Consider the following 27,001-nt stretch of genomic DNA (forward strand, 5'->3'; position numbering starts at 1 on the left):
TATAGCCATCCCAGATGATAGTTAAGTCCACAAGACTGGTACACTTACTTTTCAGGTAATGCATCGTACTGTAAATCAGTTACTTTTGATTTAGATAGTACACGCTCATGTTCCTTACTGTTTCTTTAACTCACTCCTCCTCTGAGCTTTCTTTTTCTTGTTTTAAAATCAGTACTACTTTCTTATAGCAATAATTTCTCCAAAGATCCTTCACTCTACTCAAAACCTTTCTGCAAACATATCGACTATCAGCGAGATACAGGAAACTTAAGCAAACATCAGCCAGGAGCAAAGCACATCTAGAAGTACAGAGACCACAAACACAAGTATTCCAAGTACCCCAGAAAATGCTTTCTGGTTATACATCCAGGTTAACTTCAATTACTTTACAGCCGTGTAATTATCAAAGGAGTTGTGTCTATGGAATTTTATTATCTGCTGTCTAAACTCTGGCTAATTGAGTCCAGCAACAGTTGGCCTTCTTTATTACATGGGCACAGAGCTAACTCGTGCTTAACTTGTTCACTGGGATTCCTAGGTTCTTTTCCTGCAAAGCTGCTTCCTATGATGAACAGAGTCCCCAGCCAAGAAGTCATAGTATCACTGCTGCCAGAGAAGGACTGGTCAGTGACATCTTTCCAACCATGTCACCAGACCAAGAGTCTGCAGGCTGCACCCAGACATGCTCAAGAGGGGTTCCCCTCCCTGCCTGGAACATCCAGTCTTAAGAACGGTAACACGGGTCACCCCAATCTCAGCATTCATGGGAAGGAGCTAAATGAATACACTATTTGGTCCACAGTCATGCACAAACACAGGACGCTGTTGAGATCACCGACAGCATCAAATAAAGACCCTGTGTGCAGCGGAGTGTAAGTATATCCTACACATGGTACAGTTTCTGAGTGAGGCACGTTAAACGGTGACAGTTCAAGAGTACTTACTGCTACACAAAAGCTAAGCCCATATTAAAACTTCCAAGTGCCTGGTTGACTTCAGGGAAATCTACCATTCAGGACAGATAAATCCTCAGTTACACTTACCCAAATGATTTTGCCAACACTTTAAACTTGCTTCTTCGATAAAAGGTCTTGCCACAGTTATATCCACTTGGCCACGATCATTGACAGGTAGTGTCACTTTGAAAACTTCTTCTAAAACCTGTTTTTTACTATGAATCAACTCTGTCCACACTCTGTTTATGGCTTTTAAAAGAAGCTGGCGACCTGCATAGGTAGAAGATCACAAACAGCAAGCTCTCTACAGTGCTCATAGCATTGATATTTGACCTTTGAAGGTCCCTTCCAGCCCTAACCATTCTATGATTCTATGATATTTTCACAATAGCGAACTGAATAATATCTGCAGTTATACTATAGGTTCTTGCCCTCTTGCATGACTTCTGAAATGCCTTTGGCCAGACGGTCTTTTTTTTTTTGCCATTTATATGTTATTAGAAAGTATCTAACAGTTAATTTTGGCAATTTTTTCTCTGTGAATCTGAAACACTGACTCTGATTAGTTGTGATTCTTCTCCCACATCCATCTATTAACAAAATGAGATTCAAAAAATCTTATAGAAATATATGTCTATATACACATATATAATTCCATATGTACATTACACTTAAATATTTTTACATATGACTGTATGTATAAGTACACACCTGCACAAATACTAAATATATACATGGAAGAAAAAGAAAAAAAAAAAAAAAATCACTGTGTCCTTTCTTCCACAGCTAGTTCATAAATTTTACAGCTTATACCAATTACTTCTTACCTATGCTCATGTAAGATTCAGCTGATACAAAAGCATGGCACACACTTAAAATGACCGATTTCTATTGCATTCAACTCAGTGCATATAAAGCAGCACTTCTAATTCTGGTGCATGTCCAGAAAACAATGAAGAGCTCCTGGTATATTAACAAAACAGTAATTTATCCTGGATATGCCTATCTTGGTATTTTTAAGTGTTTCTAAGTTATTTTTCATATATTTTTATACACACACAAGTCCCTCACACAGCCCCAGCCCTAAGAGTAACTGGGATAAAAGACTAGTGATGACAATACAGAAGTGGCATTAGCAGACATCTGTGGCTTTGTCACTCTGGGATTACCTTCGCTGACATCTTGATTGTAGACTCCATCTGGTTCTATATCAGAGGGGATCATAATGTGCCAAGTTGTCATTCTGGCTTCTGCTTCCAATCCAAACCCATCAACGTTGCTACAAATACAAAACAAATTAACAACAACCAGAAAAAAACCCCAAACAAGCTAAAGCATTTGATTCCCTGTGACAATACCACAAAGATGAACACATGTTACTACAGCAACATATCTTCACTTCTGTCCACTTGAGTTCTGATTATTTGTGGTCACGAGCTGAACTGACGGTTTATGAGAAACAACATGCCATGGACGCTGATGTCACTGGAGTAACACGGTAATATTTGAAGAAACACAAAACAGCCGAGGCCACAAATGGAGAACACTAGAGTTTCTGCTGATGATGCTTCCCAAGTGTCTTTGAATGAAACACAAGTCATACATCTTTTTGGAAAGAAAAAAGGAAAATGCCAGGCAGGCATTTGCAGTAATGTAGAAAAGTGAGAGTCTACAGCATTTGTCATGGGCATCTGATTTAATGCCCGACTGGACTTATTCAATGCTATACATCCAAGTACTAAGACACGGAATTTATACAAAATGATTCGACAGACAATAGATCTAGTGACAGGCCTCTTTGACTATTAGTTACTTAGCACCAGTATTTCTTTCTACCTTGAAAACATTTGAAATTACCAAAGCAATACAACAAAATTACTAGACAAGCACTTGTGTCAGTATTTTAAAATACCTCTGTAAAAGGAGGTAAGAATGTTCTCTACACCTAGGCTCTTCAAACTTAATTTTATTTCCATGAATCACTTAAGCTCGCTTGCATTTCACTGGCTGGAAAGTTATAAACAGTTACCCAGAATTTGCTGACTTCCTGACAAGGTATCATTGCTGAAAGAGAACAGGTGATTTTAATACTTCACAGACCTGGTTCTGCAATGAACTTGTGTGAGATATTTACCTTCCTACATGCAGATTAATCAAGCAGTGAGCTAAGCAACTGATGAACTCCTGATCATGATTTCCAGGTCCCAAAATTAAGTTTCTGTTCACAGTAAGGACCCTTAGGGAATCAAGGAGAGCCACTTGCTGAGGAACAGTTTTGTGTGCCCTTGAGAACTGATACAAGATGGTCCTGTTCAGGCAGTGATAAATAGCATCCAGCGATAGTCCCTGAGATCTTCTTTTTGACTGACGTGAAGAAAAAAAAAAAAAAAACATGATCAGATAGTAGCAAAAAAAATCAATTTACTGGCACATAATCTTCCCTTGAATTGACCCATGTTCATTTTCAGAATTGGTATTTTACTAAAAGTGTCAATTTCACTAATTTCAAGGAACACAATGACATTAATACATGATGATACACTTATAATTTTAACATCTCTAAAGACACTGTTGATTTCTAACAGCAAAAGTCTTCTAACAATCTCCATAAAAGTCCATAAGGAAGCTTCCCACAAGTGCCAAGGTAAATTTAGGAAGCTTCCCAAAATTCATGTGAGGTACATTTGTTATTTATTTTGGGGGACTTCTAAAAAAGAACGTAATCTGAAAGCAGTTTCCACTCAATTGCCCCATATCAAAGCACTCCACGCTGATAAGATGTGCTGGTGAAACTCAGCAAAAAGAGAGAAAGCCTGGGAAAGAAAAGCATATTTCTGTGCTGACCTGACATGTGTCACTAGTAGGCTGCAATCACTCTGCAGATTTTAACGAAACCTGCAAAAATGTTTTCACAAGCAAGCTAATGGAAAAGCATTGTTACCTGTGCAATGAGCTGGATTATGAAGTCCACGAGAAGTTTGGATTCTTTGTTGAACATGCCCTGCCAAAGCTTATCTACCACACGCTGTGTAAAATAAAACACATTGTTCACTAGCACTTGGTAGCTTCCTCCACTCGTTATAGGCAGAGATGCATCTTCACCTAGGCAACAAAAAACCCCAAAGTTTTCTTCACTTATCAAAAAGCCCACATCTGCATCATTACATTAACATTAGTATGCGCTTCCTAGACTTCTGTAAAAGAGAAAAAGACTCAGCCCAAAGAACAAGCTAGAAACTCATGGCTTCCCTACAGTGAACTTCCATGGTAAGTGAACATTTGAAATCGACAGTGACAAAGGCCAGAAAAGGTGGGGCTGGGGTGGGAAGAGTCCAGAAGACACAGTACTCCCGTGATCCATCATATGTATGTATGGTCCTCCTTTTCAACTGGAGCTGCACATGTGCAGAATGACCTGTAGCTTTTAAAAAATGATACTTTGCTTTTCCAAAAGGAAAATAACCTTTTTAAACACCTTGAGACGACAAGTGATATCATCTGGCATCACTTTTCCCTCACTGTGCTTCTCTCACTAAAACTGAGAGTCAACGGGCATCAGCTGCATGTGTCTGTGTACGTAAACGTCAGCCTGGCTATACGAACAGAAGCTTGAAAAGTGCAAGTGCTTCCATCAAAAAAAAAACCCAAAACAACAAACAAACAAACAAACACACACAAACAAAAAACCATCAGTGGTGTCGATTGCAATGGAAGTTCACCTACATTTATTCCCTTGTTGCCCCATCTGCACATAAAGCAACTGATAGCATGACACCTGGAGTAAGCTGGTAAAATCTTGGAGAAGGAACACCTGGGGAAACCAAAGTCCTGCTCCTGGGCTGACCAGAAATACTTGTAAGATAGATGACTCTTCTAAGAACCTGACCCAAAGCTTCATGTAACCCAATTCTGGGCTTATTTTATTAATGCACTTCACCCAGAAAAAGACAAATCATTGCTGTGGCAAGAAAGAGGGAGCCTTCCAAGCACATTTGAACAGAAGCACATGCTGCCCCACGACATCTTGGATGGAGATAGAGCAGACCGAGAGCTCCGGGGAAGTATAGCAGGCCACCGTGAAATCCAGCTGGGCACCTGAGCAGTGACATTCCTATGGGCCACTTCACGATCATCTAAATCAATGCTCTAGTGGGACCGTCCACCTTACTGACATCCAAGTTACAAGATTCTAATTCTCTTCCTGTCCATTTAACTGGATCAATGGAGTGCGAATCCCAGAGGCTTTTTCTGGGATGCTGTATTCATAAAACTACAGTAGGAGGAAATGAAAACAAAGCTAACTTTTAAAAACCAAAGTTCCAGCCATGATAAACTGGCAAAAGCTCTTATAGCAGTCTTCCAGTACCTGAAACGGGCCTACAGGAAAGCTGGAGAGGGACTTTTTACAAGGGTGTGTAGTGATAGGACAAGGGGCAACGGATTTAAACTGAAAGAGGGCAGATTTAGATTGGATATAAGGAAGAAATTTTTTACACTGCGGGTGGTGAGGCACTGAAACAGATTGCACAGAGAAGTTGAGGATGCTCCATCCCTGGAAGTGTTCAAGGCCAGGTCGGATGAGGCTTTGGGCAACCTGGTGTATTGGAGGGTTTCCCTGCCCATGGCAGGGGGGGTTGGAACTAGATGATCTTTGAGGTCCCTTCCAACCCAAACCATTTTATGATTCTATGATCCTCTATCAAGGAAAGAAGGACAAACAAGATGATGTAAGATCCAGTTTCACTTCTTTCTGAAGTGATTGCAGTTTGTCTGGCTTACCTATCCAAAAGATTCATCCCATATATTATTTTTTTTAATAATTTATTTTACAGCTTTGGAACAATTGAGATAGTGAGGGAACATGCAAGCACAGCAACACCGTTCACACATTAAAGGAAAGGAAAGGGCAGAAAAAAAAGATAAAGACAATAAAGTTCTAACAAAACAGAACACTAATAAAGAGTTAAAATAATCAAAACCTTTTGCTCAAATCAACAGATTGACAATTAAACTTTGTATATTACCCAATAAAACATCAGCTGCAAGTAAGTGATCCATCACTCCATCCAAAACGTACGTCTGAAACTCCTTCTGCTGTGTTCGTGTCGATCTTTCAGGGGAAGCCTGATAAAAGAAACACAATGTTAAGGTAATGGATAACTATGAGTGAGTAAAAAGAGGGAGAGGGAGTGTGTTCTAGGTGAGCTTCTCTTTTCTCAGCTCTCTTTTTTGCTCTTAAGATTCTGTCTAGATTAAAGAGTCTTGGCTTTATCTAAAAAATTAAGAATGTATGCCAAGTATACATTGGCTGTATGCAGTCTTACAGAGTAAGCACTATTCCTATTTAAATCCAGTAAATGTATCTTTTGTCATGATAGGAACTGGAAAAGAACACATTCTGAAAAAGCGCACAAACCTCTAACTAAACATATGGTTAAACTGCGATCTCCGTTCACACAGTCACCTCCCCTTCAGTAAAAAGGGTAAACGGGACAGATCAAACTTGTAAGCTGATCATCACTTCTGTGTGGGGTTCTGCATGTTACTACAGCAGCCTTGGTACTGTCACAGGATAGGTGATGTGCTAAACCTTTCTAATTCCCTTTGAACTTAAAGAGGAAAACCACTTTATCACCTCGTGTTTTTCAATGCAGACATAATCACACCTAACGGCCACTTAAACAGTCCTAGAAAGCAATATAACATTAAGTCAACCTGCTCTGTCTTGCTTTGTAACAGTTCAGCAGTGCATACTGTTTATGCTCAGGGGCCAGTAATTAACATTGCCAAGTTTAAAATTTAAAAACAGATTAGAACAGCAGTAAAGCAACTGCAACCAATTGAACGTGGCCTCAAATATGCTTCCTGATGTTTGTGTACAACCGCATCTCTTGACAATTCATTTTTTGCTGGCAGCAGAGAGATGCCCAACTGCCCCAGGAAATTTGTTAGGAAATACACAAGCAAGGTCCAAAATTCCTGAAGCTATCAAAAAATCAGGGAGACTAGGCAACAAATAGGTAGGTCTAGGGAGAATGTGCATTGATGAGAACTGAACATTTCCAAATACGTTGTCCAAAGAAGGTGTGGGCAGTTAAATAGTAACTGAACTCCTCATTCCCTGCCTCACCTTTAACAGAAGGATGCTTTGTGCAGGTGTCATGAACTTTAAAAGACAACTTACACAAAGATAACAGTTATTTTGTGAATATTTATAGTATATGGCACCATATGTCCTGCCATTTCTTTTTATCTAACATGAATAAAACAGAGACCTTAATAGTTCTCCAGGGATTTTGTATTTTCAACAAAACAAGTACAGCTGTCATGGTCTGAAAGATGTTTAACAAATGAATCATATTCCACAAAAATAAAAGTTGAAGAAAGCTTCAACTTCTCATGCTGCGCTACTGAACACCTAATGTTGTGATCCACTATGTGTGTTCCCAGACAAAAGGAGGTATTGGCCAAGATGCCAAAACAAGATCATGGCGGCTCTAAAGTGAGCACAAAATAGAATTAAAACATTGACATGGCATGCTCAGCAACTAACAGAGCCATTTGACCAGCCAAATGAAAGTTAAGAAGCTCACAAACAGAAGAGGTAGTAGGGCTGTGGTGTGGAGGGCAACAGAGAACAGAAAGAAAAAAAAAAACAGGTAATCAGCATGCAGACTGTCAGCTCAAGCACCTGAGATGGTCACCAACATACAGAACTGCTGGGGTGGGGGCTGAGAGAAGTCCAGAAAACATTCTTAAAGGAAGGCCGAGATAAACCTTCTGCGTATGCTTTCTTAAGTTTTTCAAGCTGTTAGAGAAAGGTGAGCAAACTACTATTTATGAGACACTAGTGTTCCTTTTTTTTCCCCACCTTATTTCATGACAATTTACAGGACTCTACTGAATCCCAGGCCATCGCTCCTCTGATTTCAAAAGGTAAGTAGAGGAAGACATTTTAGGGAATAAAGTGTCACAATGAGTTCAAGTAAGAATTAAAAATAAAACCAACCAACCAAACAAAAAACCCCACGGCTAAAACCAAAGAAACTGTACCTCTAGCAGAAGATCTACCAGTGGAGTCTGTTTGCTGGCTGGTGTGAGACACAAGTTATCAATTATCAGCACACGCATGAAGTCAAACACAAACTTCTTGGCAGGATGGTTGGTCAGGTATGTCTTGGTGCCAACATTACAGTACTCTGATTGGCTCCTGTTCATCCCAGAATCAGCTGCAAAGGCTTTAAACTCTTCAGCTGGGGACCCGACTTCATCATCAAGATCAGTGACCTGTGAAAAACAGCATGTTAAAACTCTGGAGATCAGCAAATTAACAGCAGTCTTCCGCTACTCTATTCTTTACTTGTCTTTTTTCTAAGGCTATTGCACATCCACATGAAGCCTTTTTAAAAGGTTATGTTTGGGATTAGTTCCCTAATACATAACAGGAGGAACATTCAAATTCTAGTTTCAGATTCCCAAGGTGGGAAATATCAAAGACTGGCATGAGTTATATGAACTAGAGATCACATTTCATATTCACTTACTAACAGCAAGTACTTGGGCAATTTCTAGATACTTTGGAAAAATAGATTTTCTCATTGGAAAAAAAAAGTTTTGAAAAAGTTATTAACTAAAGCAGTTAAAATCAAGACAGAAGGCAACTAAAAAAGGCTATCAAGCTCTTACATGGCAGAACAAAAAAGGAACTGAGCCTTTTCTTTTTTTTAATACAATATCTTCATCAGAGTGCAGTTATGGGTAAGCCAGTTTCCCAAAATCTCTAAAGGAAAAAAAAAAAAAAGGTTTCTACAGCTTTCTTGCTGCTGATGAACAAGAACCTTTGAGGGGCTACCTCTTAAGGAGGACTGTAACAACAGCACAAACAGCAGTGAAAGCTGTCAAATCCAAAGACCGACTGTTTTTATGTAGTGCCCTTCTCCAAATGCAAGAGAAGACAACATGATTTCCCTCAACGGGCTTACCACATCAACAGCTTACATGTGAAATAACCAGATGTTTCGAACATTTGGTCTGCTTCAGTAGGAGAGTTTTCCCAAGACATGAAGAGAAGCCCAAACGTGTAGTCTTTCTGGTTTTAATGGCCACCTCAGAAAGGCTGAAAGATCAGTTAAGAATTTTCTCTCAAGGCTGAATTTGGGTCATAGTGGTTTGTTGTGGGAACCTGGCTGTTACTCGTCTGTTTCACAAGGGATTGATTAGTTCTACACATTCGGGTAGAGGGAAATGCTGGAGGAGTAAACCTATTTGGAGCCAAGAAAGCCCTCAAACAATAAAGAGCTCAAGTTGTCAGGCAGCTACACAAAGTTTGAAGGTACCTCGTAGCTAAAGTAAAACCTGCTCAGAGGCACGAGGCTCCTCTAAAAACTCTGTATTTCACCATACCATCTCTAGTTTTAGCATTTGCCAACCTGTAGCCTAACTATCCTCACATGTTCTTAGTAAAATTACTTTTAGATGTTGGCTAACAATAACTGTTTCCATTCATATTCTAGAAATAGTATCATTTGTAAACAACACGTAGCTCAAAGAATACTTCAGGTGACAATGAAAGTAAGGTGAATTCACACCCTCTCCTGGCTTGAAATCAGTAGTGCCAGGTAATGCAAGAACACTCTTTTGTGGTTAAGCCACAAAAGAAGAAACAGGAAGTGAGAGGAAAGAGAAGTTTTAGATTTTATCACATCCTCCAGAGCAGAGTGCTGAAGGCATAGGCCAACTTGTCTCTTTTGCTTTTGTAAATCTGAGCTAACATGGCTCATATGAATGAAAATAATGGGCCACTAGAAACAAATAAATCATGTACGTTGCCCATAAAATGAAGTTTCAGATGTCACTGAGAGCAACTGCCGTTCAGTTGAACATGCACTTCTCTCAGTTCCAAAACCCAAGTACAAAACATCCAGCCCAGCCTTTATGAGGAACTTTTCTGCAGGGTAAGTGGAGCTTTATCTTTGTATGACTGTTAATTGATAAATGCTCAAAAATAACATTCAGGGGAAAAACAAAACAGCTAACTAGTTGGATTTCCTACCATCTCAGAGTAAGGTCGTATGTTGAAAGGAAACACTGTTGCTGCCAGCGCACACAGGAACTCTGGGCTCATCCACAAGGAAATGAGGTCTGGCACGTTGTGATACAAGTATCGAAAGAACTGCATCAAGGTGACTGGATATTCCCGAAGCCAAGAGCCTTCCTCCTCCGACTGCCAAGGCTGGGTTAAAAAACAAGCAGCACGTTACTACGTAAGGCACTAGCTGAAGAGTGCTCATTTCAGAAAACAGCTGTGGAAAGAGGAGCTGTAGGGTCAAACATGCAATCAAACACATTGTCGAACTTGCAATGAAGCACGTGATCATGAAACATGATCAAAGATGGGGCCAAATATGACCAACCATGCGGACGAGCACTTGTTGAAGTAGAGTAGAAGTAAGTGACTGAACATGGGGCCAAGCACAAGACTAAGTGTCAAAAAAAACATCCAGAACATGCTGAATGTGTCTTGGAGCACTTGTCAGAACACATGACTAAACATGTGTCTAGAACACGTGAATGAAAGCAGGATGTCTGAACAATGTGACCTAAGTACCTGGTCAAACAAGTGACAGAAAATGTGTTCAAGCATCTCACCAACATGTGACAAACCTGACACAATGTGACAGAACATGTGTCTGAGCATGTCACCACATGATGAACACCTGACCATTCACATGGCTAATCTTGTCTCTGGAATGTGTGACAATTGAACAAGCCACCAACTTCTAACAAACACATAAAGCACATGTCCAAATTATGTGCCTGCAACAGGTAACAACAGAACATGTGGTAAGAGAACACGTGTCCAAAGCCATCACAAACATGTGACTGAACACACAGCAGCATGTCACCATACCATAAACGTATGAGAAACACGTAGCTGAACATGACAAACATTACAACAGGACATGTCTTGACAAAGTAGGCGGGAGCAATTGCAACCACATGATGAAATGTAACCAGACATATGACAGAACATGTGATAAACTCACAGCAATAACACACGGCAGCCTAACACATGGCAGTAACCCATGCTTGGGCAAGTGTTCAAGCAGGTCACAAACAGGAGACTGACCACATTTACAACACATGACTGACCATAAGACAAAACATGTCCTCACATGTAGTGATTCAAAGCACGTCGATAAACACGACCTGACTCATGTCAACCCAAAATGTGATGATGGCACACCTGAACATACATCTGAAGACATAGCACAAGCAAGGCAAGAGACAGCACATGTCTCTGAGCATGTTGCAAAAGTGTCCAAACAGGTGAGGACCAAACACAGGACAGAACAGGCCACCAGCACAAGACAGAACACGTGACAACAGGAATGTGTACTGCAGCAAGTCACGAACACAAAGCCAGTACACAAATCCAGAAGACACTTCTGAATATGGTAACATGGGAGACACATGCAAGCAATGCTTCTCAGAGCATGTCGCAAATGCATGACAACCAAACAGGCAACAACTGAACAGGTGCTGCTTTTCAAACATTTCATGAGATAATTTTCAGCAGACAACACTCTGACTCCAAGGAAATACAAAATTTTCCCACTGAGAAATCAGCTTTCACTACTTGTGACACGAGATTCGAAGATGAGAAGACGACACATTTTTCTGGCAGTGAATTCATTTCCTCCAGCATGTGGCTATTAATAGTCAGGGGACTTCTCTGCATGTGGAAGGTTCATGCACGAAATCTGCAACTCGCATAGCTCTGAGCAGATGGGATATAGAGTCTCAAACATCACCCCACAATGTTAATCAGGAAAGAAATTCAGTGATCTCTGCCAAGGGCATTTTATCCTTCTGCTTTCTTGTTTTGTTTTAATTGCAGCAAAACGCAAAGCCTAGCCTTTTTGTGGAAAAGCAGCATTAATTTTGTGGCCACTAATATTACTACAGATACTGAAAACTAAAGTAAGGTAGAACTCACGGCTGGGTTTGTCGTGACAAAACCTCAACTTCTCTAATTTGGCTTTTGACCACATGGCAAACTCAAACAATTCTGTATATTAAAATACAAGCAAAATTTGTTATGCTTACGGAATTCAGCATGCTCCGCAGCATTCCCAGTAACAAGAAGGCAGCTTCTGTGCAAACACTGTGTATTGAAGAGGTAACAGTGCCACAGGAGGCAGGAACTCCAAATATGAATGTCCAAATAGAGTCTAAATCAAACTGTAAGAGGTGAAAGAAGAAAGAAGACATGAAACAATCCCTGTCTCCTGTGTAATTTGATATTTCATTATACCTACGATATGCTCATTTGGCAGTATCTAAAAAATTGTTTCACATCCTCCAAACTTTATCTCCAAGAGCTTCAAAGGAAGGTCATGTGTGACTGAAGAAAATTCCTTCTAAACATGGGCTAACATAACTGCAATTCTCACCTTCTCAAAGTATTTAAGTATTTTGAAACAAGAAGAGATCTGTCAGCACAAGTGCTGCACAATCACCTCAGTTTACTTCACTCACATCCAGCAGTAAAATCCACATGGTATCCCACAGGGAAAAAAAAAAAAAAAGCCAAGTTGCATTTTCCAGCAAATCCAAAAAATTAAATCAATTAAAAAATAAAAAAGGACTAAGTGCCCACCTCTAGCATTAAGAGTGCTACCGCTAAATATTTTAAGTAGTGGAATTTAGTTTCAGTTTAGCACTGCCGTACTTCAACGGTGGAAGCAGGTGGTGGGCTTCATGCCTCAACTTCAGTGTAGCACAGTGCTGAATGTGCTGCCAAGTATTCCTCTTGAGAAAAAAAAGGCAGGCAGAATATCTTCTGGTCTGAAATGCTTACTTTCCAGTTCCCACTGATAAATAAAGGTAAGCACTGCATCTATTGTAAATAGGCAACTTGTCTCCATGAGTGTGGCTTTTCTCCATAAAGCACTATACTAAGGTTTCCAAGGACTCTCTTGTACACCATGTAATACCTACTCATTCACATGCAATTAAAACAAGTGCAAAATCAAGCTGTTCACAGAATAAGAACAATAAATGTTTTCCAGCAACAACTGAGATGGCACGATACAAAAACCAGAGACTTTCTGAAATAAAAGCCACTTTGTTTTGTCTGTAACATTGTGAACTCTCTTTAGCACAACTCCCCACTCTTTAAAAAAACAAAAACCCAAAACCCAACAACAAAGCAAGCAAGCAGAAAATTATGCCCCCTTCAATGCCCACACTGTGCCAGCTCAAACCAGGGACCTGTTTCTCATTTGACCCCAACACAAACCAGAAAGACACCAGTGACAGCTGTGCCACAAATTGGCTTCCACATACTCCCACAGTACCTTGTCCTCCCACCCCAAACAGCTCAGCACCAAACACCACATCGTGACTGTGAGTCAGCTGCAGAGAAGAAGGAGGGGGCCTGGTTAATCCGTTATTTTCCTTCATGACAGACAGAATTACATTTACACCTTACTAGATAATCCCTACCTGGCAACCCCGATTACATCGGCTGCTGATGACAGGTGCACTGACCTGCAGGTTTTCGGGCAGTTCAGTGACTGGCTGCTGCAGGAAAAGGGCCATGAGGAGGAAATAGAGTGCAGGTACATTAGTGTGCTTCGGCAGAAGGGACTGCAGAACGGGAAAGCCTGGGAAGTGACAAGCATCCCGGTTAATCTCCCGGACCGTCGATCTGCCACCGGCGCTCCTGCCAACATTGAACCCTAAGATGGAAAAACCACAAAAAGCCAACAAGGTTAACAGTGAAACGCCTGTGAAGCTCACTCTCACTCGTAAGCGGTGAACTCGAGAGGGTTGCTCTTCAGAAATTACACTGTAAAAAAATGAATGTGTGCATACAGACTGTCACACGCATATCACGCAATTCTGCTTCAGGTCTACTTTTTTAAAATTAATAATAATAAAAAAGGAAATTATTGCCTTCCAGTACCCCATACATGACATTGCTCCATACTGAGCACTGCACTGTTACTGTATACACACAGAGATCCACTTTCTGACTGTGACCACAATCTCAGACTTTTAAAACACCCAAGCTTCTGAAAAGAGGGAGAGGGAAGTATCACCTTAATCTCAGGTACAGATTTATATTACCAAGCAGCAATCCAATGGCCCATTTAAGTTGATGGGAGGCTAATTTGTTTCCAAAGATGTCTCAGATGCATCTCCTTTCAGCTGTTTTGTTACTGATTGATCAGCTGGTATGAAGCACTAAATGCTTTTATTTTATCTTAAATGCTGCCAGAGGCACAAAACTCACCTTTTGTGACCCTGTTTCTACCTAGGTGTTTCACTTTCCTTTTTTTTTTTTATAAAAAAAAAAAAAAAAACAACCACCGAGATGGCAGAAGCACTTATTTTGAAGTGAGGAAGAGGCAGGAAGACAGTTCAGTCTCCACATCAGCACAGACAGTGAGCCATTCTTCTGACACTGCCAGAGATAAGGTTGTTTTTCTGAGGCTCTAATACAGACATTCTTTCCACCAGAAATTGACTTTTTACATAGAAAATATCTACTAGGAATGAGACTAATGAAATCTTTACTACAAAGTTGCAGGAATTCCATCAGTAAAAAATACAGAATATGAAAATTAGATATTCTGTCACTATCATTTGATGAGACACAAGTTTAATAATATCTGTTTGGTCACAGTTTAGCTTGGATTTGATTCAAGTGATGCTATAGTAAGAAAAATAGGAAAACTCTACAAATGTTTTCCAAATGTGACTGTAAATCAAAATCTTGTTCAGAAAGATTTTGTGATTGAATAAAATTTTTATGTTATTGAACATTTAAAGTGGATATTGAATAAACAACAGTCAATTCCTCAAAATATCAGTGGTTTTTAAATTAAGGCACATCGTGCAAAAATTGTTTCTTAAATAAAAAACAGGATCTTGATTAGAATTAGCCAAACAAGATGCTATAGTATGTTAACAATAAATGTTTGCACATGTAACACAGTTTCATAAAAAACGTATTCCTTAACCTTCCTAATTCATTAATAACTCAAAGAAACATTCTATGTTCCTAGATTAATATCCTCAGGGATATATTATGGGAAACCACTATAAATAGATAGAATTAATAGACAGTTTTATTTATCCAAAAAATAACAATATAGAATAAGATACTTGGATAGATTTCAAAAAGACAAAGTAGAAAAAAATAGACTTTAGAGTTTCATTTCAGGAAAAATCTTCTTCCTGAAGTACGATCACTTCAACAACACTTCACAATTCTTTCCTTATAATAAACCAATTCGGGAAAATCTTTAGTGCAGAAACAGATCATACACTGCTGCAACACAGATGTGGCTCCTTGTCATTTTAGAAACAACAATTAAATTGAAGGTACTATTAATACCCCTGCCCTGATCTAAAGCCTACTGAAGCTCTAATTTGAAGACTCATTTAATGCCAATGGTTTTGCATCAAGGTCTGAATTGGACATTCATCTGAAAAGCACTATCTTATTCTGACAAAAAAAAAAACCCTAAGTCCATAGGCAATCACCACACACCTGCCTACACAGAATTGACATCCATTATTTCAGACACTTGGAGATGCATTTCAGACAGCTTAGAGATGCTCAGAATGGGTCGTGTAGCACTAAAGCCTTATACAACACTGAATTCTAGATCACCCAGGGTAAGGGAAAGGTCTGATAACCTGGATAATTGAGGCTTTAAGAACCTGCAAAGAAAGTCTTTAATAAGAGAGAAAGCACGCACGCGTGCGTGCAGAAGAATGCAGGTGAAGGAGAGGAAAAGAAAGGCTGATATGATACCATGAACACAGAAATTCCCAAGATAGCAAAAATCCAAACTGGTAAATCTAATTGGCACAGAACTCACTATAAAAAGCACCTCAAGTATAACACCGCATGATGCTCTAAGCAATAAAAGTAAATAAATGAGTAAATACTTTTAGTATTAGTATTAAGTAAATACTAAATACACGGGACATACTTAACCTTACCACGACAGTATCAGAAAAACTGATTAGCTACACAGCTTCATGCAGAGGATGAGGTAACACTGAACTACTGTGAAATCTGTGTAATGTCAACTGAAGAGCAGATTTGTAAAAACCCCTCCCTTTTGCCTAGAAAATCTAACTCCTAGTTGCAAGGAAAAGGAAGTGCAGAGGCATCTGATCGCAACACAGACAACAGCAAGGGTGCATCTGCCAGACAGTACTCATACAATAAGTCCCTCCTCGATGCGTACGCACACGTGCTCCCACGTGATCCTTCGGTCTCGAGGGGGCTGACATGCCATACCTAGCACAGTTCCAATCTTATTGGTCAAGACAGAGTCCGTCTGGTCGAGCCAGCCTCCACCACTGAGACCCTCCTTAAATTTGATAAGGATGGACTGGTTACTCAACAGGACCACAAGAATTCGCATGGCTGCTGTGACTGTGGTGGAATGCAGATGTTCTTCCATAAACATCATAATCCAATCAAAACCCAGTGTCTTGACCAGTTCTTCACAAGCCCTAATTAAAGAGGGGAAGAAAAAAAAGTAGTCACATATTACAGCATTTCATTTCCTACTAGATGGCAAAAATCAGTGTCCTCCATTAGAGGGCAAACTTCAAGATCAGAGAAAATTCAGATCCCTCAGATTGGATATTAGGAAAAAATTTTTTACCATGAGAGTTGTAGAACACTGGAACAGGTTGCCCAGAGAGGTGGTGGATGCTCCATCCCTGGAGACGTTCAAGGCCAGGTTGGACGAGGCCCTGAGCAACCTGATCTAGTTGGAGATATCCCTGTTCCTTGCAGGGGGGTTGGACTAGATGACCTTTGAAGGTCCCTTCCAGCCCTAACGATTCTATGATTCTATGATTCTAACTGAATTCTTAGGTAAGTTTGCTACACAAGAAACGTTGCTCACCAAATCTTGTTAAATGGAACTCTTATAGTGTATTTGCTTAGCAGAAAGAGAAAACTAAATACAGCTTCTGGGACCATTTAATTGCACGAGATTTCTCCAATTGCTGCGTTTAATAACAAACGTAGAATGATCAACTGGAAATGTTTGTCCACGAATTATAATTTCCAAATAATTTTTGTTAAGTCTTACATAGGTAGACAGTTTTCACAAGCCTTTTTAATAAACTTAAAGAATGAAGGTTGATTTTTTTTTTTTTTAATTATTAAGGGAGGAGTTGTTTGGGAATATTTGAAAGAATATTTGAAAGAATATGGTGAGTTTTTAGGGGATTTTTTTTTTTTTTTAAAGTAGTTTTGCTGAAAAGCTCAAACTGGTTTGGGTTGTATGCCAACCAAGGCTCAGTCAATCACTACATAATCTACATATGCTATACATCCACAAAATGTCTCCAACAGACTCCATACAGCCTACTGAGCAGTTACCTGAAAGTTGTACTTTGCCAAGCTTTAACTTGACAGTGTTTCAAAGTCTCTATTCCAACTCACCATACGCCTCTAGTACCTCATTAAACTATAGTATCATGTTCCCCCACATGCAATTTTAAGGAACTAAGAGGCATTCTAGGGTCAATGATCCTAACAATAAAGTCTACTGAAGCCATTTGATCTCAACCAAACGAGAAGCTGACTATCCCACTTCTCTAAAACCACAAGTTCTCTCGTTCGACAGATTTTATTTTCTCTGTAGCCACGCAAGAAGTTACAAGAAAATAGCACCAAGAAGTATGTGAGGAGAGCAAAGAGTTAAAGAACTGGCTTTCCAGATAACAAAACTTAAAAAAATCAAGGTAGTCGGACATCCATGCTTGTGCCCACTGCATTGTACACACTTGTGATCCTTGTCCCTCAAAGTACTAAAATTAATCATTTTACAAACACTATTTTTCTTCCAGAAAGTAACAAGAAGCAGCAAGTGACCTCCCCTCAAATCTACCATGTACTTTCCCTTCCTGCTGATATTTACTCCTGTTGTTCCTAACTTGAAGCATAAGGTTCTACTAATGCTGTCAACCATGGTCTTAAAACTTTTTTTTTTTTTAAAGATTCAAAATACCAGTTTATGCAACAGCTCAAAGATATGTGTTAGTTACACCAGCATCTGCTTAGTACTCTCATTTTTGCTACCACGACTGACAGCATACAACTCAGTAATCATGCATTCCATTTCTGCTAGTATACCCAAAGCTAATTCAGTGATATCTGCATAAATCATTCGACAGTTCCTATAAAATTAAGTAATTCAGCTAGTGTTGAATGAGGGCTGTATAATTTTCCCCCCTTGAAATAAAAAATTATGTCCTTTCTCTGTCTCAAGGTTTTTCATACTTACTGCAAATTAACAGTTGTCTTTTCTTTAGATGTATATAGAAGTTTCAGAAGGATGTCTAAAAGTCTGTTCCGCAGTAGAATAAGATTAGCTGAAACAAGTCCTCCAAAATCATCCTCTGTTCCTAAACATCAAGTATAAAAAAATAAAAGAAAAAAAAATAAAGCAAAATCAGGCTTTTGGAACTTGGACATTCTAAAGGCTATTCATAAATGCCATACATAAGCAAACGCAAGCTGATCCCACTCAGGTCACAAGGAAGACTTGCTAAAGCACAGGCACCCTGCTATCCACCGCTGAGAAATGCTTGGTGCCCCATTGTCAGCATCACACCAGGTTTTGGTTTGAAGAACGGGTAAAAGGGAATCACAACTTCTCAGACAACAATCTAAACTGAGGTGGTCCAAAGTAGCTAAGCTAGTGTCACTCCTGGCAGGTAGAGACATAAAAACAATCAAATACACTTCACCCCCATCCTCCCCTTGCCCCACAACATGGTAGTTGGACAAAGGTTTTGCATTATGCAATCTCAGTGGAGAGAGGGGAAGAATCTCAAGAAAAATACCTGATACTTCCCAACTCCCTCCGAATGTAAGAAATGGGGAGAAAAATTAATTTTCTTTTCTTTTGACAGATCCCCAAACTCATCATCAGTTGAAAAACAGACTTACTGCAAAACAAGCCAATACATGCAGCTCAGGACTAGATTTACAACTCTTTTGTGAATCCCTCTTATCGTACCTATGCTATCAAAGGTGGACTACGTTTCTAAATTATTTTTTTTTTTAAAAAAGAAGAAATTCACAACTTGAGGCAGCATGTGCAAAACCAAAGACAGATAAATGGACACTTTCTGGGCCTAGGTTTCGTGCACAAGTCACAGACATGAACACAAAGCATCTTCTAGGGTAGAAACACAGCAGAACTGGTGAAGATCAGTAACCTAAAAATCTCATGTCCTTTGTATCAAAAGCTTCTCTCTCCATTCCTGCCATAGGCTGAATTTCTCCCCAAGGCAAAAAGCAGCTCAGGCTGTAGTTAGCCCGGAAAAAAAACGCTGCTGGCCTGTAGTGAGAATGCCAATCTGGATCTCTCTCCAATACCCACTCCCTGTTTTTCACTGAAAAGCTCGAATTTTATCATCTTTGAGATGGTGATAAGCAAAGTATTCAGAAGAAACAAACAGGAGAGGCACAGAGGGATAATGGTGAATGTGCAGACTGCATAAACCTTGTTCTTTGGAAAACCAGACTAATAAACCTAACTGTAAAGCAGAAACACTTCACTCTCACTTGTCCTTGTACACCAGCATATTCCCAAGAGATGTAGAAACACAGTGATCTTCAGGCACCCCCTTCTAGTTATATGGGCGACATCCACTGTGAGGCTAAAATGTTTCTGTTCAGGGAGACTGATCAAAACCACAATTGCACAAGACTTTTTTCTTTAGCAAAACAATGGTAGAAATGGTCTCAAAACAATTCAATATAAGCATTCTTGAAGGACAGTAAAGAAACTTCTTTTTCTTGCCTAAAGAAATGACAAGACTGCCTTAGTTAATACTTTCACTGCTTCCACACCTGAAGGGCAGATGCACCTAGTAATCCATTTTTGTCTGTCTTCTCTCCCCGCGAAGCAGCAGAGATGCACAGTTGATTTGAAGGAGCAAGTGGAGGAAGCAGAACAAAACCATGCAGTGTTAAATGAAGGAAAACAAAACAGGAACACATGGGTTTTGCACTGCTTTGCATGCAATACTGAAAACTGATGTATCACAACTAACTGGCAGCCAGGTTAGAACAAATTATAATATTGCTAATGACTATTTCTACATTTTAAGTATTTAAGCACAGTAGAGATTACAAAGTATTTCTCTTCTCCTGCTCCTAAGTCATGCCACACTTACCACTGTCAAGCTTTTCTTCATTGTTTATTTCCATGACCACAAACTTCTCACAGACTGCAAATGTAGGTAAAGTGGAAGAGATGAACTGTCCAAACCTTGATGTATACAGAAAAAAAAAAAATCATTCATTGATATGACAGATGCACTCTCATCTATCGATAATTCACCTTAAATATAAAACCATAGCACTAGTGAAAGGGTGATACCCAGAAACATCAACTTTCTCACATCTGAAGATAGAGAAAAGAGTCCCCACCTAAAGTTACTAGCCAAAAACCAAATTGACATGTAGTAATTTTGTAGAATCTTTGCAGATGAGTCTGCAGGTAAGAGATCTTGAAAACGCTAGGATTCAAAAAACAAAACTGTGAGATACCACCAGGTCCTAGTCAACACCATAAAGAAAGAGGAACAAAATGTTATACTCAATCCAATACAGCTGAACAAGTATTACATCAAAAACAGTGATTACTTGACCTGGCATAACATTCATGCCTATAGCTTGAGGCAATGTAACACAATGTCATGGTTTTCTAAGACAAGACAATGATGTGCTACTTGAAGAAAGGATACGCAATACATTCCTCTTTCCTCTGGAACTGAAGTGAAATAGTCCCTAGCTATTAGAACTTTTCCCAATTTATACACTATTTTTCATTTTTATTTCCAGTAAGGAGAAAAAGAAACACTCAGATAGGCATTCTACAATCTGTTTCATAACCATTTAAGTATAAAATCAATGAGTTTATTCTTGAATCATTTTTTTTGTCCTGCGTAATTAAAAAAAACCAGGTAAGATGTTCAGGTTGATGCTTCTGACACTTTTAATTGTACTTGAAGTGAGAAGCTGAAAACATGACCACTCATACGCAAAGAGCCCTCAAGTCCTGCAATATTTTACTCACTTTCATTATAATGAAATGTGAGACAAGAAAATCTAAGTTTTCAAGGAGCTGATCTCATTTAAAAGCATTTCAATTACTCCTGTACATATGAACTGCAATTATTTATGTAACTTTCATTAGCCAACCTTAAATACTTTTCTGCATAGTGACAATTAAGAAAAAAATCCGTTCACGTGGGAAAGTAATCAAAGCTGCATTTTAACCAGAAGTATCATTATACTCCATCATAAGTAATATTCAATGATATTGAAGAAAACACTCAGTGCTTCACATGAACAAGGGAGCTGCAATACAGCACCTTCCCTTTCGCCTGCAGAACATTAAGCCAGTTTAATCATTCGGTCATACCTGTTTAGATACAAACTGAATTTAATATGCAAATCAAGGCATTATCAAAATTATTGCCTATGTCTAGTTCAATTACTTCTTACAGAAAAAAGCTCAGTACACGAGCATTTCACATTACTTACTCCACAGCAAGTATTACTATTATATAACTATATATATATATATAATTATTGTTAATAAAAAACACAAAATCCAGAATTATCACGTGTGTGGGCTACCTGAGCAAGTCATAGCTGCTAGGGAAGCCTTGAAGAAGGAAGCTCAGCACATTACTAATTGCAGCAATAGTAGGCTGGGACAGAGACATATCTCGAAGAGTCAAGAGCAGTCTCGGGATAAGTTGGAATTCCCTCATTAACTTGGCGTTCTTTGCCGCTTCACTGGAAGAAGGAAAGAAAGGAGGTGGCAATTTAAAATTGGAGCATCCTCTCTGTATTACCTAATCCTATTAGTCTCATTACTAGGCTGGCATCAGCTCATACCTGGACTCAGTGAGAAGTTCTATGAAGTGCTCAAATAGCGACAGATGAAGCTCATAGGGTGCATGAAGCCACACCTGAAATACAGAATAAACAATTATACATTTTGTACACAAGTCTACTTTAAGATTAAAAACTGACATTAGTGTATCAAAGGTCATGAAAGGCTTGAAGAGATTAAAACTGTTCATCTACATGACTATTTATCTGGCCATTGCACTCAAAAGCTCATGTCAAGGTTCTCAATTGTTTATTCTTCACCTTCAGATATGCTAGCAAAGACTAAAGAAACACACATTGGTACCAAACACTCTCTGTTAGTGTATCACGCTGAAAACTTTAAAGAATTGTAGATAAAAGTTACACACTATCTGGAGTTTCTCTTTAAACAGATGGTGCAATGACTCCAAAGCAGCTATTGGGGCTTACAAGGCTGGTGCAAAATGCCGTGTTAAGTTTATTTGGCTTAAGTGAGGATTTTCTCTTTGTACAATTAACCTACTGTCTTCTGCCAAGATTGAACTCAAGGTCTTCCCTGATGTTTTTTGTTGTTTGGTTTTTTTTTTTTAAATCTTTACCCAGCATTTCCTACATACTGTTTTAATGATTTAGATCCTCTACAAAAAAAAAAAAAAAAAAAAATCAATTGTTCAATCAATATAAATTATAAAAGACATAATAAAAGCCAGAAAGTTCACAGTTACAGCTGCAAATCTTAAAATTGACTTGCTATTGAATAAAGCATAATTAATACTTGTGCTCAGGTGTACAACACCAGCTTAAATGAGAAAGCTTTCTAGGTTTTGCTTTTCTTCTACTTATCACCTAAAATGATCAGAACGAGTCTTTTCATTTCCCTGTTTAGCATAAGAGTAAGAACATATAATTTATCCAATTTAAGTGAAATGTTTGGGTCACTGATTTCTGAATACAGAAATTTAAAAAAAAAAAATTAAAGAAAAAAAAACCTGAGGCTTTTGGGAAGTTTCTTCTTAGTGACTAATAGACATATTACTTGCATGTTTTTTTATTTTTCTAGTCTCTTAGGTGTATTTGTTCTCCAGTTGTTCTTGATCTTCAGGGAAAGAGGAGACAGACATGAAGTAAACAATATGAAACTGGATCTTTATAGCATAGAGTTGATCTTGGCAAGGGGACGGGGGGGGGTTGGGTGCATAAAAGCTCCCGAAAAAAACAAAGTTCACAAGGCCAGTTGATTTTATTAAAATAAAGGCCATAGCCTTTATTTTTCATACACAAGACCCTTTAAATAGGTTCCGAACCTATTTAAAGGATAACTCCATAAAGCTGTTTGTGCAAGAAGGACTTGCCCTACACTACATGAGTATTTTACAGCTGGATTAGTAGTGGTAGCAGGTTTTTTATATATATTTATTTATTTTAGTATATGTGAATCAGAATACTTTTACTAATTCTGTGTCAGGTACCCATAATGCCAAAGGAGCAAACACTAAATGACGAGTTCAATGCATCGTATAACACTGTTTATGAGCCTCCATTACACTAGCATTTCCTTCTAACTCCTCGACTTTTCTTAGTTTAACACCTCACCACTTAAGTATTTTGCAGGTCGTGCAAGCAGAATTTTAACTACCTCACAATTAACCTTGCAGGAGGCGTATGATAAAGTGATTCCTGTGTGTTATGTCGAAAGTTTATCTCTTATTGTATTTTCAGTACGTCTTTCATGCCTCAATGTAGGTACTGCAGTAGAATACACAGGTTAAAAGAAAGTGCTGAACAGGAAACTACAAAATGTATCTTCTAGAACAACAAAAAGCAGAAACATCTGTGGTACCCATTCATTGTTTCTACAGTGATTCAAGCCGTTTCATCAGGAAAAGTTACCAATAATCTTGCTGCTTAGCTGCTTTACTGTACTATATAGGAAACACTAAGTTCTCAAGGTAACAGCTTGGTTTGCTGTTGTTAAATATTTAAGGTCTGCTACCAGCACCTGACTTAATCACTATTCAGTATTATCATCACTTTTCTGTGCGGCTTTACGTACTTCAAAATCACAAAGCAGATCCTGGAAGGCAGCAGAATTTGGAATAATGGAGGTCTCGTGCCCGCTATCAACAGTTCCCACCAAGGAAAAGGTCAGATGGAGTATGTGGCTGTTCAAAAGTGATCGTTTCTTCTTTAACAGCATTGCCAGCAACTTGAACAAGTAAACAGAAAAGGAATTAGTAGCCTATGAACACACAGCGACATTGTCCAAGCGCAAAGCAGCAAGGATGAAATGTCCCTTTTGAGAAGGCCCTTAAAGTACGCCTGACAGTTGATACTCATGATGAAAAAGCTTGAAAGTGGCATTACAGCTGGTTAGAAAAGGGACATATCCAGGACACCCTCCAGCTCATAAAACCTCTGTTCCACACTGCAGACAGTATCTAGGCCCTGAGGATTAGGCACACACAGACACACTCCCCAGCTCTCCGTAGTCAGTCACAGTTTAAGACAGCACATGATACATTCTCAGATAGTTGTGTTTCTGGATAGCAACTGTGGATGTGGCAGAAAACAGAGTTCCCCTAGAGCAGTGCATGCACAAGTGAGAAGTCTTCTGGCACTGAAGAAAAGTAGCCCTGACACATAAATTTGAATAAGGCTTTCTTTTTTCTTGCTACCCTTTGTTGGTCATACCCAGGCATGACCTTAGATGTTGCCCTTTCAGTCCTCAATTCTGCTCTAACTTCTTACAGTCTGGGTTGGGAAAGAACAAATTGCCGGACGTACTATTGCTATTTTTTACCTTCTTGATGCAAACTTGTTAAACTCTCAACATCCTCACCATCCTCCTTGAAACATCACTAAAGAAACAGAGATTTCTAGGAAATCATGCTTTTGCTGAGGTCAAACACAAGTTTTTGCTGAGGTCAACACAAGTGGAATGCAAGATTGTATGTGATGATTCAGCGACTGCTTATGGTGCAAGGAGAACACTGTCTGGATTTGTTTGGTCAAAGAAAGCCAAGGTCTGCAACAGGCTACATGGAATAATATGTTTCGACGTAACTATACCAGCCATTAGCATCACAAGGTTTGCAAACATGCTGCCCAAACCACAGCACGAACCTTCCCTTTCAGTGAAGCAGTCTCCATGAGAAACGTAAAATGCATTGGTGATTTGAAGATTTTCAAGCCAGTCAACCATTCCTTCTGCATAACTGATTGCACTTTCCCCACTTCGACAGACGATTAAGAAGTCTTCAGCTTGAAAGCAAATAGCATCACTAACTATAAAGTCTGTGCAGTGCCCTCAAAATGATGATTCTAGGAGTCCACTAGCTCGATTTTCTCTGTGTTTCTCTGTCCTTCTCTCTTGCTGGCAGATCACGGAGACTTAAGCTCCCAGGCTTGCAGGGGTGAGTTTCACAATCATGGGAAAAGAATCATCTAAGTGCCATAGTTGTGCTTTTTCTAGCTATTAATGAAGGGTCAGTTTCAGCAAAGCAGCTAAACGTGCACAACTGCTTAGCAAAAGTTTCCACTCTCTCCTTTAAAAGCCATCCTAAATAACTCATGTATGCTAATTAGCCAAGAGCTCAGTAAACTTAAGAGCAGAAACTCAGGTTACCACAACACAACAAGGAATTTCCACGGGAACTGCTATGACAGACAGTGAAATTCTATCAGCCTGGTCTGTTCCAAGACATTTCTTACATACCTGATAACCTCTGATTCTTTCCATTTCCTTGCTGGCTAGTGGATTGCTCTTTACCACACAGACCAAGGCCTTCACAGCTGCATACAACCCTTCTACATCTGATGCCATGGCTACAAGTCCCAAAATAGCAGCAGCTCCACCAATGTACTGCAGTGTAGTGGCAACAGGCTTGGGCACAAATGTTCTTACTCCTGAGCAAAAGCAGAGAAAATAAATTAAAATCAAATCAAATCAAATTACTGTAAGACATAACTGCGAATACACTCAAGTAATTTGCATTCTAGCATTGCTTGAATTATGAAAAGAAGATCACCAGAAGAACTATGACACCTCAGAAGAGGAGTGAAGTAAATATTGCACTGGAAAATAACTTATGACCTAAGGTAAAGGAATAAGGTATATTTTCATAATGATAACTCGTAAACTGAAACAAGCATCCCATGTTAGTAAAAAAGAAAAGAGATAATAGTATGTTCATAAAATAGGAGTGTTAAATAAATTTAATGTTCATCAATTACAAGATTTATCTTCCAGACCTAAGTTCTTATTGACAAGTAATTAATCATGTTTAAACATAATAATTCTCAAGTACTCAACTCACCCAAATATCCTATCAAAGCTGCACCGATGGAGCGCGCTGGTCCATTCAAATGCCCTGCTGAGTTATGTAGCAGCTTCACAGGTGTGGCATTTTCATGAGAAGAAATCGCCAGCTGAACAACACAAGAAAAAAAAAAAAGCAAGGGCTAAAGGGAAGAGTTTTGAGGTTTTTTTTACGTAAGCCTGAACATAGCTTGTGTATTTTCTCCTGTGATAAAGAGTACCACATAACAAAACATAACTATGTGAGAGTCATTAGGACATTCTCTAACGTAAAGAGAAATCTCTAAAGTTTAAAGAAGATTAATCTAACTTTAAAAATAGTTCCAATGGATCATAGAATGGTTTGGGTTGAAAGGCACCTTTAAAGGTCATCTAGTCTAATCCCTCCCCTCTGAGCAGGGATATCTTCCATTAAACCAGGCTGCTCAAAGTGCCATCCAACCTGCCCTCAAACACTTCCAGGAATGGTACATTCACAGCTTCTCTAGGCAACCTCTTCCAGCGTCTCACTACCCTCATTGTAAAAAGTTTCATCCTTATGCCCAATCTAAATCCACCTTCTTTCAGCTTCAAGTCCCTGCCCCTTGTCCTGTCTCTACACATCACGATAAAACCTCTCTCTCCATTGTTCTTATAAGCCCCCCCTACATATTGAAAAGCTGCAAGAAGGTCTCCTCAGAGCCTTGTCTCGTTCAGGCTGAAAAATCACAACACTCTCAGCCTTGCTTCATAGATCGTCCTTTGTATAAATAATTCACTGACTTTTTATGTACTTTG

The 27,001-nt window shown here is 39.1% G+C and overlaps 1 protein-coding gene across 3 annotated transcripts in view; it reads right to left on the bottom strand.

Moving 5' to 3' along the window:
- WDFY3 (WD repeat and FYVE domain containing 3) overlaps nt 1-27,001 on the bottom strand; it is a 122,812-nt gene that overhangs the window by 29,416 nt on the left and 66,395 nt on the right. The window contains exons 22-40 of one of the 3 annotated variants that reach the window (XM_086611513.1): nt 26,223-26,334; nt 25,622-25,812; nt 23,960-24,112; nt 21,931-22,004; nt 21,667-21,828; nt 20,196-20,290; nt 18,293-18,413; nt 16,285-16,502; nt 13,467-13,702; nt 12,066-12,200; nt 10,009-10,188; nt 9,545-9,547; nt 8,695-8,734; nt 8,010-8,245; nt 5,981-6,080; nt 3,898-4,058; nt 3,091-3,320; nt 2,126-2,235; nt 1,044-1,226 (exon numbers count right to left, since the gene is read on the bottom strand). In XM_086611513.1, coding sequence (XP_086467639.1) covers nt 1,044-1,226; nt 2,126-2,235; nt 3,091-3,320; nt 3,898-4,058; nt 5,981-6,080; nt 8,010-8,245; nt 8,695-8,734; nt 9,545-9,547; nt 10,009-10,188; nt 12,066-12,200; nt 13,467-13,702; nt 16,285-16,502; nt 18,293-18,413; nt 20,196-20,290; nt 21,667-21,828; nt 21,931-22,004; nt 23,960-24,112; nt 25,622-25,812; nt 26,223-26,334 — 2,740 coding nt within the window. Of the gene's footprint in view, nt 1-1,043; nt 1,227-2,125; nt 2,236-3,090; nt 3,321-3,897; nt 4,059-5,980; nt 6,081-8,009; nt 8,246-8,694; nt 8,735-9,544; nt 9,548-10,008; nt 10,189-12,065; nt 12,201-13,466; nt 13,703-16,284; nt 16,503-18,292; nt 18,414-19,869; nt 19,942-20,195; nt 20,291-21,666; nt 21,829-21,930; nt 22,005-23,959; nt 24,113-25,621; nt 25,813-26,222; nt 26,335-27,001 lie in introns of all 3 variants that reach the window. The other 2 variants (XM_086611511.1, XM_086611512.1) reach the window with 2 other exon arrangements.

The sequence above is a fragment of the Tauraco erythrolophus genome, chromosome 5 (genome assembly GCF_009769465.1).
Source record: "Tauraco erythrolophus isolate bTauEry1 chromosome 5, bTauEry1.pri, whole genome shotgun sequence".
In the NCBI taxonomy this organism is placed as follows: Eukaryota; Metazoa; Chordata; class Aves; order Musophagiformes; family Musophagidae; genus Tauraco; species Tauraco erythrolophus.